Source organism: Felis catus, chromosome A3, assembly GCF_018350175.1.
Source record: "Felis catus isolate Fca126 chromosome A3, F.catus_Fca126_mat1.0, whole genome shotgun sequence".
In the NCBI taxonomy this organism is placed as follows: domain Eukaryota; kingdom Metazoa; phylum Chordata; class Mammalia; order Carnivora; family Felidae; genus Felis; species Felis catus.
Genome location: NC_058370.1, coordinates 105483158 through 105497530, shown reverse-complemented (window position 1 = coordinate 105497530; position 14373 = coordinate 105483158). Strand labels below are relative to the sequence as shown.

Sequence of the window (14373 nt, the reverse complement as noted above, 5' to 3'; positions counted from 1 at the left end):
GGGGCTGACGTACCATCAAATCAAGGGGCTGCCGGAGTACAAGAGTGTCTAATCTAAACTCCCTTTCTCCAGGCAGTCAGGGGAGTGGGGGGTGGGTGTGTGGGCAGGGATCATGCAGAAGAGAGAGACATGAGGGATAAAGGCGGGGGGGGGGGGGGGGGGGGGAGGGTCGTGCAGCCTTTTCACTAAGAAAACTGAAAGGGTCTGGCAGGCATTTGTGTCACTGAGAAGATACTACAAATAAGCGTAGCGTCTAGAAGGTACAAACTCCAAAATTTCTGATTCAGCTCCACACATACTACGTGCCTATGGGCACCTGGCATCACAGCCTGGGAACTTACCTCACGTAGATGATTCGTGTTCTCAGCACAGAGAAGAGGAGTTGTTAAAAGGGAGAAAAAGAAAATGTGAAAGCAGGTCAGAGAAAGATCAAAGGATTGATTCAAAGCCACGTGACCGTCAGAGACACTGTCACAGCCAGGAGACATCTTTTGTGCTTCAACCACCATTCGTTTATTGCAAAGTGAAGTTTTGGTTCGGAACAAAAGGGAGATAGTCCACCAAGAATGAATTACACTAGTTACTGAAGTCAACTCGACAGACAGTGACATGTACTTAGCAGCGGTGGGTGGTTCTCAAAGTCAAAATTTATTAACTATTTCAATGTTCAGGCTGTACAGATTATTTTCAGATGTACATACAACATAATGATATCGTAACAAAGCTAATTTTCTTTTTTATAAAATACTTCCTTAAGGATTAAAGATGCTAAAAAGCTTCAACCATTAATTAATTAAATATTTGATGCACATTTCAGGTACTCTAAAAGATCTAACATAAATACATAAGTTGCACAGCCGAGTAAGAAAAGCTATGACCCATATGGTTGCACATTTTACTAATCCCATATTAAAGTAGAAAACAACAAAATTGTGCCACATAAATTGAGCTGATTTTAGCAATCGTTTTATTAGATAGAAACTATGTCCATTTAAACCATCATTCCTAAGAGAGCTACCAAATAATAAAATGATTACCTGAAATCCAAAACTATATATAATACAGTCTTTACTATCCAAATTACCTTCCCTCTTGTTTGATACAGTACATCTGATTCCTCCATGATTTATGCAATGGCCAATAATAATGACAATTAGCACTAGTCATGAATACACAGTGGAAGTAATAGAGCTGGCCATACAAACATTTGAATCACTATTCCCATTGAGAATAAGGTCAATAAGAAACAATGGTTAAAACCAATACATATTTAATCTATTCAACCACTTGCTATCTTTAGCAGTGAATGCTACCCCCCCCACACACACACACATTAATTTTTCCCATAAAAATCTTGACATGTCAAAATGCTTTTTAATCTAGGTTTAGATTGCTAACAATGAAAAGATGTTCATCTTCTTTCTTACCTCCAAGGACTTTATCAGGCCTGCAGTCACCAGGTGCACAGAAAGATGAGTAACTGGAAAGACAATTCGACCACAGCTGTTTGCAAAACAGAAGTGCTCTATTTTAAGGCAAGTATCTTTATCACACACATACACAGCAATTTATCCACTGGTGAACTTTATCATATGACAGTACAAAATTCAACGAAAAACTGAGGTATAACTTTACTTAATTAACATAAATACAAATGTCAGAAAGTGTAAAGACATTCTCAATGTACTTAACATATTTTACCCATAACGAAATACGGAACTCTTTTCAAAGTTCTTGTATGTCCAGAAATACCCAAGATTCTGAATTCTAGAAAAAATACTAGAAATTAAATACTCTAAAATCTTTGCAATAAGGCTCTCCACATAAGGCTACCTTTGATATAAGGCTACTTCAACTTGGTTTCTGAAAATAGCAAAAATGTGCACCAAAATTTAAGCTATTCTGAACTAAAGAGAGGACTTGGTCTCATGTGGGATGGTGAGATGATGAGCTTATTGAGCAAAATTAAACTTAAGCAAAAAGCAAATTTTAAAATACATCCAAGAAAAACTTTTCCTATCATTTTTTAACATAAGACTGAACTACTGTGATATAAAAATGGTTGAATGTATAAGGTACTATTTAGTGCAAAACAGACATATATACCTTTACTTAAGTAATTTAAATAGAATAGCATTTATAACTCGGTATGTATAATATATTTAAAAAATCTACATTCTATGACCTTTACAAAAGTAGATATATTCTTTACTTTCAAGTTAGAAATGGCGTAACAGTTTTACCTTTGGATATTTCCAGTCAATGGCTGTATACAGTGAAAGATAATATAAATCTAAGTCATAAGCCATTCAGTACACTAACATGTAAGCCATTAGTTTGGGGCCCAAAAGTGAAAAGTGAGGGATACTACGTAAAGTGGAAAAAAATGTACCCTAGATTTCTGCTTGTTCAAAAACGTATAGTCTCCATGTATTTTTAGTTATTGAATAGTCTGATGCAATGACATTCAGTGAAGAAACCTGATTACTAACAGTACTCACGTTAAAAATGTTTTCCGTGAAATGAAAGTAGATAGTATTCATTGTGTCTAAATACAAAGGTAAACTAATGACAGCGTAAATTATTTTAAGTTTGATCATTACTGCGCCTGTTTCCTTTGCCAAACTCCCAGTGATATTACGAGAAAAAAAAATTCTAATTATTTTCACCTATTAATTTAATCAGGTACTCTAGAAAAACACTGTTCTAAGGGGGAAGTTCAACGGGAAATGCTTCTTAAATTGCCAAATTAGATCAAAATAAGGGAAACAAAGAGGGACTCAAAAAATTAGACCATGTAAATGAATAGATAATAGTAACAAAAAAGCTGAATAATATCCCAGATTTGGAGGGGGCTCCTGGCTGGCTCAGCCAGAAGAGCATGTGACTCTTGATCTTGGGGTCATGGGTTCAAGCCCCATGATGGGCGTACAGAATTACGTAAATAAATTTTGAAAGCTTTTTTGGCATATGAACAAAAAGAGTTTAAGACTGTGGACGGATGAACGGAAGTTTCCATTAGGACAGACATACACAGAGTAACCGGAGGATCCACAACCTAAATCCCACTTCCACAGTGGTATCAGGCACCAGCTGGTTGTGGGGGTCTCCGGCTGATTCCTAGAGGGACAGGCACAAAGCACCCTCAAGTTCTCATTGGCACCAAACTCTGATTTCTCCTTTGTAAAAATGTCCTGACATTGGTTAATAGTAGGGGGCAAAGGAAAGCAGCTCCAAGTGTAAAGGTTAAGTGTTCCTTCATTTGAAGGCATCTAGAAATCTGCTTAGTTAGTAATTAACCACACATGCCAAGGACTTCAAACACTCGGGACTTCTAGAGACGGCCACAAATCAGCCACAGCTTCTGCCCACAGAATGACTTACTCTTGTAACCGTGGCTAATCGCAACAGCAACTTCAACTCTGGGTAACATCAGTTTTCTACTCTGACTACACCAGACAAGGCCAATCACTAAGTACTTGCTACTACTACCCGTTTGTCACGTCCAATCGGCAAAATGTCCCTAAACATGGTGGCCTGGGTTGGCGTTCTGCGCAATCTCCCAGCAGAACAATTATGGCACTTTCAACATCTCCTCCTCAAGAGAAACTGCCCTGCCCACAGCAATATCCCCGCCTCAGAAAGATTGCTCTCCCCGAGCCTGGAGGCCTGGCTTAGAAAACCACTCCCATACCTTAGTGATGGTAATGCTACTCTGGAATTTGAACCGAGAAAGAAGAAGAATCAACCAGTGTGTACCAGGTGAAGACAACACCGGAAGGGGTGCATTGCTGAGGGATGCCATCTCCGAGCGTCAGAAGAGAAATCAGAACCGCCAGACTCAGGCAGCTGCTGCTCGGTCTTTTACAACAAACACCCATTACTTCCGGTGCTCACAGGTTCCCTGTGAAACCTGAACCCATAAATACAGTGAGACTAATGTATTTTTGAGTTACTGCTAGCTACACTTTTTTTCTCTCAATTTTTTTTAATGTTTATTACTGAGAGAGAGAGAGTGTGTGAGCCGGGGAGGGGCAGAGAGAGAGACACACACAGAATCTGAAGCAGGCTCCAGGCCCTGAGCTGTCAGCACAGAGCCTGATGTGGGGCTTGAACTCACGAACAGTGAGATCATGACCTGAGCCGAAGCCGGATGCTTAACCAACTGAGCCACCCAGGTGCCCCAGCAAATTTTGTTTTTTAGGATGATCAACTAGGGTCAGAAATTTACTTTCAGAATAGTTAATAAAAGTAGTAAGTAAAAATAAAAGAATGGTTAAGACATTAGTACATTACATTTTATGAAAAAGCTGCCATAATTCTCATTACCCTGTAAATATAAGGAACGATAGTCATTATTGAAGTATTCAGTGACTAGCAATTGGGAATTCTACTATTCCTAAGAATGGTTGCTATGAATAGTACTGAATACATTTGTAGCAAAGAACACCTCTCTTTGAAACTTTTTTTCCTAAACATTTTTAGTAAATAACACTACAAAAGTAGGGTGTCCAAAATCCTGGATCGTAACTCCATCGGGTCTGATGTCCACATTTGTACTGAAGATTATTAACATTCACCCAGCATACTCATGAGATTTATTAAAACTGTAGTCAGTAACCAAAGGCCTTTGGGGCATATGTACAAAAGTAGACAGCTGTTAAGTATTCAGTCAAATACCACATTAGCAATATGACTCGTAAAAAAAAAAAAAAAAAAATGCCAGTGGAGCTCTACCCATTAAAAGTTAGTCAGACTGCAAAACGCGACCTTGTAAGTGATCTTCCAAACCATTTGGGGAAGCGTTGTTTACGGATAATATTGAGCTTTCCTTCATTTATTTTACTGACATAATTTCCTAGAGGAATTTCACAATGATTATATTCACGGTGAGGGATTACGTTTAAAAAAAATCTGGGCTTAGTATTTGTGAAAAGGACCCTCAGGTTAAACCAATAACAAAATGAATCTTTTGCACAGAACGGAATGGGTTTTTCAAAGGGTGCCTGCCAGGGTGAGGCCAGCTGACAGTCACCTCTGTGGGCCCCGCAGGGGCCAGCACAGCAGTGATACTTGTTAGGCAAACCCTCCTACTATGTGCACACAAAGGATTTAAATAAATAAATAAATAAATAAATAAATAAATAAATAAATAAATAAATAACTTTCCTACAGCAATGCCACAGGTTAATTAACTATCAAGTCTTGTTTTGGAGATGACTCCCTCCCTGTCCCAGTAATTCAGTGATTCTTGCACTTCCTGTAAGTACTATGAAAGGATGTGAACTTAACACACGCTAGGAAATCCAGTCCCGGGGAGTGCAGAGAGGCTCCCTGCTTCTTTTTTTTTTTTTTTTTTTTTTTTTAAATTTTTTTTTCAACGCTTATTTATTTTTAGGACAAAGAGAGACAGAGCATGAACAGGGGAGGGGCAGAGAGAGAGGGAGACACAGAATGGGAAACAGGCTCCAGGCTCTGAGCCATCAGCCCAGAGCCTGACGTGGGGCTCGAACTCACGGACCGCGAGATCGTGACCTGGCTGAAGTCGGACGCTTAACCGACTGCGCCACCCAGGTGCCCCAGAGGCTCCCTGCTTCTTGAGCTTTTCTACCAAGGTACCCCCAAGACAGGCGGAAGAGAACTGCACGCAACAGCAAGGACTGTTCATGGGGATGGAGCCCGCCTCTCTCCACCCCCTGGCATCCTGCCACCATTCCTGGACTATCTGAGTATGAGAAGCACAAGGTCAGGTAATAAAAAGGCATTAAAAAAACCCAACCAACAGAAACACATTATCTTTCTCGTGTCTGTGCGTCTCTGTATCTTTAGGCAAGTGAACACAAACTCAAATTAACTTGAGGTAATGAAGAGAATCGGTTTAATAGTCTTAGAAACCATTAAATGTACATCAATTGATGAACCGTAAAAAGCATCAACAAGCAATTCTATGGCTTCAACCCGATTAGTTATGTCGTAGAGAGTTGGAAACCCACTTCAACAAAACGTATTTCCTGACACTGACAGTACAACTCAACTCACAATAAAATCTACCCATCTCTTCATTAAAACACATTTCTACAATCCAAAAGCCTTTCATGATAAAGCACTGAACAAACTAGAAATACAGGAAAGGTTTCTCAACCCGTTCAAGAGCATCTATGAAAAACCCGTAGCGAACATCATACCTAATGGTGAAAGACTGGAAGTTTTCTCCCTAAGATCAGGAATAAGACAAGGATATCCACTCTCACCACATCTATTTGAGACTTCTAGCGAAGTTCTAGCTGGGGTAATCCAGTAAGACAAAGAGATAAAAGGAAGGAAGAAGTAAAATTATCTCTCTTTGCAGATGATATGTAAAAACCTGTGAAGAATCCTCAAAAAACTATTAGAACTATTAAAGCTCAGCAAAGTTCCAGGACACAAGATCAAGATAGAAAAATCAGTTGTGTTTCTATACACTAGCAATGAATAATCTGAAAATGAAATTAAGAAAGCAACTGCATTAACAATAGCATCAAAAAGAATAAATACTAAGAATAAATTAAACCAAAGAAGTGCAAGGCTTCTGTACTGTAAACTATAGAACACTGAAGGAAATTAAACAAGACTTAAGTAAATGGAAAGACATACTGTGTTCATGGATTGGAAGACTCAATATTGTTAAGAGGGCAGTACTACCCTGATTGATCTACATTCTCAATCAGAATTCAATGCAATTCTCTATCAAATTTCCAACTGCCTTTTTTTGCAGAAGTGGACAAGCTGATACTAAATTCATATGGAAATGCAAGAGATCCGTAACAATCCTGTAAAAGAAGAACTCACACTTCCTGATTTCCAAACTTACTCCAAAGTCTTCTCTGTGGTTCTGGAATAACAGACATATAGATCAATGGAAGAGAACTGAGTGTTCAGGAGAAATAAACACATACATCTATGGCAATCTGGTTTTGACAATTATGCCAATACCACTCAATGGTGGAAAAAAGAGTGTTTTCAATGGTAGAGGAACAACAAACAGGATACCACCTCGAAAAAATGAAGTTGGACCCCTACCTCATACCATATACAAAAATTAACTCAAAATGGATCAGATCCCTGAAATTACTATAGACCTAGAACTATAAAATTTTTAGAAGGAAACATAGCAGTAAATCTTCATGACCTTGAGTTTCTTAGATACAACACCAAAAGCAGAAGAGACAAAAAAGATAAACTGGATTACGTCGAAAATCAAAACTTCTTTGCTACAAGGTGCGCCTGGGTGGCTCAGTTAGTTAACCAACTCTTGGTTTCTTTCAGCTTGGGTCATGATCTCACGGTTTGTGAGTTTGAGTCCCATGTCAGGCTCTGTGCTGCTGGTGTGGAGCCTGCTTAGGATTCTCTCTCTCTCTCTCTCTCTCTCTCTCTCTCTCTCTCTCTCTCTCTCTCTCTTTCTCTCTCCCTGCCTCTCCTACTGTCTTTCTCTCTCTAAATAAACTTAAAAAAATTTGCATGCAACGACATAGCAGATAAAGGGTTAGTATCCAAAATCTATAAAGAACTTATTAAACTCAACACCCCAAAAACAAATAATCCAGTGAAGAAATGGGCAAAAGACATGAATAGACACTTCTCTTTTTAAATTGAGTTAATTGGGAAAGTTAATAAAACGTGATTTCCCTTAAATCATTATAAGACAAATCTTATCAAGAAAGGGACCATGACCCATTATTCTAATTTTACAACTATGATTTCTACTATTTATAATAGTAAATAGTGATTTATAATAGTAAACTTCCAAATGATAAGAAAAATGGAATAAAAATACAGATAAGAAGCTAGGCAGTTTATCTCAAAGCAAAAAATCTAAACTTTCCAATTCTGTCCTATGAACAAAAACCTTTCACTTGAAACTTACAAACCTTACGTCAATTTCATGATTTTGCATTTTTACCTCCAAGTGTTTCATATAAAAGATTCGCTAGGGCTAAAACAATAAAACAAAATAAATGCACGTATAGCTATGGCCACACACACACCCCGCTTGTATCACAGTTCGGGATTTGTAACTCGAATACTGTTCTCCACTAAAAACGTGGAATTCTCCTGCCTTCTGTATGGCAGAGAAGGAAAACACGGAAACCCACCAGAGCTGTCAGATCAAGCTTGTAGCACACAGCTAAAAAATATGTAAATTGAACCATTCATTGTATATTAATACAACAAAAACACCTGTCATTACTTATGTGTTCTTTCTTTAAAAACAAATCACCTTGGGGCGCCCGGGTGGCTCAGTCGGTCAAGCATCCCACTTCGACTCAGGTCACGATGTCTTGGTTCCTGAGTTCAAGCCCCACACCAGGTTCTCTGCGATCAGTGCGAAGTTCGCTTCAGATCTTCGGTCCCCCTCTCTCTGCCCGCCCCTGCTCGCAGGCACTCTCTTTCTCTCTCTGCCCCTCTCAAAATAAATAAACTTTAAAAAAAAATGAAATAATTAAAGTCTAAGGGGAGGGGAAACTACCTAATACAAAATTGTGTGAAATTTTAGTTTCAGTGTTAATACAATGTTGCATAAATAAAGCAAGATCACTTCTTCAGATATAAATGACATCGCATTACTTAGTTCTGGTAGGTGAAATCCAAATATTTATTCCCTCAGGCTTTCATTCACTAAATGTCATTTATGTTTTCACTATGCTTGGTATAGTGTTAAATCAAAGGATTCTCACCAAAGCTACTTTAATTAATTTGCTTAAATTATAGCATAAATGCAGATTATCAAGTTCAATTCACTAAAACAATAAACTGACAATTAAATTGACACTAATGGCCCAAACTTTAAGTATTTACTGGAGGGCGCCTGGGTGGCTCAGTCTGTGAGGGGCTCTGCCCCTCCCCTGCACGCCAGTGCTCGCTCTCTCGCTCTCTCTCAAAATAAATAAATAAACTTAAAAACTCTACTGAAAGTCTGAGTTCCCTATACACTTGTCCCAAGCCATCCTTCCTGACATCTAGGGTGTCTACAAGCAACATTTGCTCTTTATTTGACCTATAAGAAGGGGCTCCAAGGCCCCAAAGAAAATATTTAAAAAGAAATCCTTCATGCTTTCTGATGTTATAAAATAGAAGTATGTCCAAAGACTACTGAACTAAAAATCTGAAAATCAGGTTTCAGGGGCCTGACCTGACACTAGGGTGACCAACTCTCCCAGGTGACCATCTCTCCTGAGATGAAAGGATCTCCCCGGATGGGGGGACCTTCGGTGGTAAAACGAAGAAAGTCCCAGGTAAATCAGGATGACAGCTAACTCATAAGCCACTGGGAGCACAGTTCCTTGGCCGCTGACATTTGGACAAGATAAAGGGCAAAGGAAGGGGACATGGTAGACCAGAAGGTCTCTAGGGCTCTTTAGTTCTTTTTGTTTTTTAATGTTTATTTATTTTTGAGAGAGAGACAGAGCATGAGCGGGGGAGGGACAGAGAGAGACGGAGACTCAGAATCCGAAGCAGGCTCCAGGCTCCGAGCTGTCAGCACAGAGCCTGATGTGGGGCTCAAACCCACGAACCATGAGATCATGACCTGAGCTGAAGTCGGATGCTTAACTGACCCCTAGGGCCCTTTAGTTCTAATTTACTGTCACGCTATGAAATATTTACACCATATTTGTTTGGACTGTATGTTGCATACTATAAGTGAATGTACATTTATGTAGGATCAGAGAGCTCTGGAAATGTTTTGTGAAGCTATGTATGAAGTTTGGGGTTACAGAAGCTTAATAGTGAAGCACAGCTAGGAGGTTTCAGTTTTTTATTTTTCATTTCTATAACAAAGAGGAAAAATAAGCTGCTTTTAGAAAATATCAAGCCAACAAAGGAAATCCTTCCAACACCAATATCCAATGTAACCCCATCTTCCCCACCTCCCAGGTCACAGGAGACCTAAGGAAGACATCTGGACCCAAACTTAAAAACAGAATACTACCTTGACTTACTGACAGCCACTGTGAAAGAACGTATTTCTACATTTTTTAAGAAAGGAAGAACTTACAAATGTGTGGTGACAAGTAACTGCGAAAACCAAGAGCCAAGCAAATGCAAATGCCAGTTTCAACCAGCAACCCACAGTACAAAAGAGCCATAAAAGAAAAAGATAAATAAGGCCTTGGATTGTTAAGAGTATGTTCACTTTTAAAGGCATTCTGTAATTTGTATCTTTAATCTGGAAAAAAACCCACGATCTTAGAGGATACAAAACAAGATATACCTAAGATTAAGTTACAATCTCACATGCGGTAAAACCAGAACCAACATTCGGGTTTCCTCTTTCCTCACTGAGCATTCTAATAATTTAGGATAACATCTGACTTACTGGTATTAACACAGATCCTAATGAAAGTATCTGTGCTGTGACGATGGTGTTATGAGAAACGTCCAAGTGCACAACTAAAAAATCGTCCTACTGAATGGCTTTTTTAAAAGCAGTAACATTCAGGGAAAAGTTTCAAGAAAAACGCCTCTGTTCCTCAAAAATTACAATGTCCACGATATAGTCTCTTAACTCATGAAGTATTCTATAATTTCTTATCACCATTCTTAGTAAATGGGTAGCTGGATTAGGCATTAGACGTCCTTGGTCTGTCACCACCAACAGGAGATTTCTTGTTCCTTAAGGGCAGCCTCAAAGTCTGTGTGTGTGTTCACACATGCGGCTCTACATGTGCACTTGTGGGTGTGGGCTTCTCCTTGCCTCTTCACACAGAAATCTCTCCCCCCAAATCAGTCAACGATAGCATGTGCCCAAATCTGTCACAGACGCTGTGGGGCTATGAAGGTGTGTGCCGGAAAGAGGGCCCCAGCCCTCAAGATAATTATAATTTATTTGGGGACATAAGACATACTTCCATGAAGGCTTCCCAGTGCCAGCAAAATGGATGGCTGCCATATTTTTATTAGTAATATGGGGATGCTTTCATCTGCATATTATTCGCATGAACCACAAGGCCTTAATCAAAATAGGTAAGAAAAAATAAATCCATGCCATTTATTTCAAATATATTAAAATACAATAAGTAGACAATAAATAACAGAATTTATTTTGAGTATATAATAAGCAGCATACCAGTGTGCAATGGTAAAAAAGATGGGGTGAGATTCTTTTCATGGCCAAAATGTCACATAAACTCAGAAATTAGGGAAAAGGAATGGTTTTGCTATTATTACCCCAGCAACGGCAATGGCAAAGAAGTGTGGCTTCTTGAGGCTTTTCTCAAACCCTAAACATGTGTTAAGAATAAGCTGCTGGGCTAAGTAGGTTTTTAGACATCCAGGTTTGGGCCCTCATTCCTCCACAGTCATATCCTCTCTTGCCCTGGTTGTCTACTTGTGCTAGTTGACGTTTGAACTAGATGATAGCTAATAGTCTTTTAATGAACACTTCTGTTCTGTAATAAATATATCCAGGCCCCATCTCCTCTCCACCCACCCTCTCCACTCCCACTAAATTGCAGTCTATAACATTAAATTATTTGTGAATCTATGACTTTAATTTTTTGTGTTTATATATTAACTTCTTTACGGCAACTGGTTAACAAAGCAAAATCTTAATTCATATTGCTAAATTTTAGCACTAAACAGTCAACAGTTTTATATTATCTAATCCTAATAATCTACCCAGATTAATGTGGCATATTATTCAATATTGTTACAAGAAGTTTTGGTGTAGCTGCAATTCAACATGGTGAAGCTCAGATCAAACAATTATGTATTCACTGCTTTTAGCTGGCTTAAAACTGGCTTAGCTACATAGCAACCAAGAGTAAGGAAATATTTAATTTCTCTTTTTATGATAATCCCGTGACAACATCTAAATATGACTTTGGTATAAAAAGGCTACATAAACATCCTTTCATCTGCTAAGTCTTATTAAACCCACGGAAAAAAATTAAGAGCAGAAGTAGATAAATATGGGTTGTAATATCAAACTATTTCTATTATCATTCCTATGTTGGAAATATTCTTGTTTGGACATCTGAATGTTAGGACAATTATCACCTAGTAACAGCAGTGAATGAATTCAAGTAAAATGAACTCCAATAAAATGCTAAAACAATACAAGCTCCCCTCATTCTGAAATACTCTGTTGAGTCACTTCAGTAAAAAGATAAAAGAAATCCAAAACAGAAAAAAGAAAACATGCTCAAGCTTCCGTAAAGCTGTATGATAAGGTGAATAATAGAAACAAAAATAAATCAGGGAATTGAGAAATATGCTAGGAAAGTTTTTCAAATACTATCCTTGCTCATATCTAGCTCCATTATACAGTTTAAAATTTGGCCAAATTTTTAAAGTATTTGTTAAACAGTTCCTGCATGTGACATATGTTTCCAGGATACTTCTGACATTGATATGAGAGATTATAAAACATTTAGAAATAAAAATGTTACTCTCCAACAAAAAAAAACACTGTAACTTCCAAGCTTCTTCTGAATTTCATAAGATGGGAAAACATTTGGAAAATGGTACCTTTTGGCTTTAAAACGTTCAAATACTATACTTTAAAACAAACACAAAAAGTGTAATTGTTCAAGGCAAGAAGAAGACAGGCATAAATAAAATAAGGTCCTAAAATTTATTCTAGGAGTCATTGTTTTCCCTTCACGGTCTCAATCCTACTTACTCCATTATCAGTACATTTTTTCATCCCTTCAGCTGGGAAGGGTAATTTTTACCCTGCCAACAGGACGGTAGTACCACTGCAGCACTCACCCAGCAAGAAGCACATGATGACTAGGAAGGAGAGTCAACTCTTTCTATCAAACGAAGTGTGTGCAAGGATTGATTTGCAATGCATTAATTTAGGAACTCAGCAGAGAGGCTTCTACTATATCTAGCTGATCTAAACTTGAGCTCATGGTAACACTGCACGAAGCTATGGTAGATAAAAGTGATAGGTAATGCCAAGAGAACAATCCCACTGACAACACAAACTCCTCCAAGAATTCTTCCGGGCATGGTGATAGGATACATATCTCCATAGCCAACTGTAGTCATAGAGATAATCACCCACCAGCAGGCAGCAGGGATGCTGGCGAAGTCCTTGTTGGATGTTTCCAGGTCCAACCCATGTTCAAGAAGCTGAGAAAGTGCACTAAAGATTGCCATGGCAACACAAATGAAGACAAGTAACATAACCATCTCTCGATAACATCGTTTGAGAGTCAAACCAAGTGTCTGGAGACCAATGAAGTGACGGGCAAGCTTAATCACCCAAAAAATCCTCATCATTCTAAGCACCCTCAAGGTGACTCCAGCCCTCTGGAGTTGAGAGTTCTCGCCCGTAAATACTGTCATTAACACGGAGATGTAATACGGAGTGATTGCCAGTAAATCAATGATGTTCAGGGGTCTCTTGACAAACTCACACTTGTTTTTGGAGACGATGAACCTCACGATGCACTCTGCAGTGAACCAACCTATGCAGATAGCTTCAATTATCCTGTCAAGAGAACAAAGGGAGAATTGATCATTTTATTTTTAAGCATTTTAACAGCTCTTAGATATCTTCAGATAATACTACATTGACATACTAATTCAGTTACTTTTTCCAGAAAACATAAAGAACAGACAGCATTACCAACATCATCAGACCCACCAGGACACAACAGAACAACAAATATAATTCAAATGAAAATTGAACTTGATAAAGTTATATACTGCATGTGGTACCACTATTTTTCTTTCTTTTTTTTTTTTTTTGCTTGTCACCAATTCTTTAAAAAACTTGATCTCTTATTTGTTGTTTTAAAATTACCTTATATGCAGCTAGCCACAATATGAAATGTTACTTACGCTGTGAGGACAGTTGTTCCCAACTGTGACGTCACTTATGATGTGGGTCAGAATGCCTTTGTTCCTACAGATGGTGGACATATCCAAGTTTTCATCAATTCATTTCTTGGTAAATAAGAGTGAACTCAAGGTCATTTCCTAAAATGTTACTCTACTTTCTTTTCCTACGAGCTTGTGTGGGAAACACTGAAGCCGAGCCAGCTTTTTGGGCTATGCAAAAGTGCCAGTGCCCTCACCAGGATGGCCACCAGGTCATGACCATCCTCATCACAAGGGTCACGGTGGAAAAAAGGCTAAGGACTCCTGCACTGGAGCAAAACGATCACTAAATTTTCCCCAAAGATCCAGCAAGTTTGTTTGTTTGTTTTCCATAGCTGGTTTTATGCAACACGTATTCTAAAATATAAGGCCACAGTTTACCTAGAGCAGTATTTACCAACCTTTCCACATCACTGCGCACATTGAAAATAATAATATTTACATAGCACACTGTCAGCAATGGGCAGTATTCTCGAAGTAGAAGCCACCAGCCGGGGGGGG

The 14373-nt window shown here is 38.6% G+C and overlaps 1 protein-coding gene across 18 annotated transcripts in view; it reads right to left on the bottom strand.

Annotated features, from left to right (window-relative positions):
- Positions 1-14373, bottom strand: part of KCNG3 (potassium voltage-gated channel modifier subfamily G member 3) — a 98488-nt gene that overhangs the window by 42439 nt on the left and 41676 nt on the right. For 4 of the 18 annotated variants that reach the window (XM_023251924.2, XM_023251922.2, XM_023251923.2 and 1 more), the window contains exons 2-3: positions 13052-13480; positions 1428-1480 (exon numbers count right to left, since the gene is read on the bottom strand). In XM_023251924.2, coding sequence (XP_023107692.1) covers positions 1428-1480; positions 13052-13480 — 482 coding nt within the window. Of the gene's footprint in view, positions 1-341; positions 363-1427; positions 1504-9776; positions 13481-14373 lie in introns of those variants that run through there. The other 14 variants (XM_045054647.1, XM_045054648.1, XM_045054649.1 and 11 more) reach the window with 6 other exon arrangements.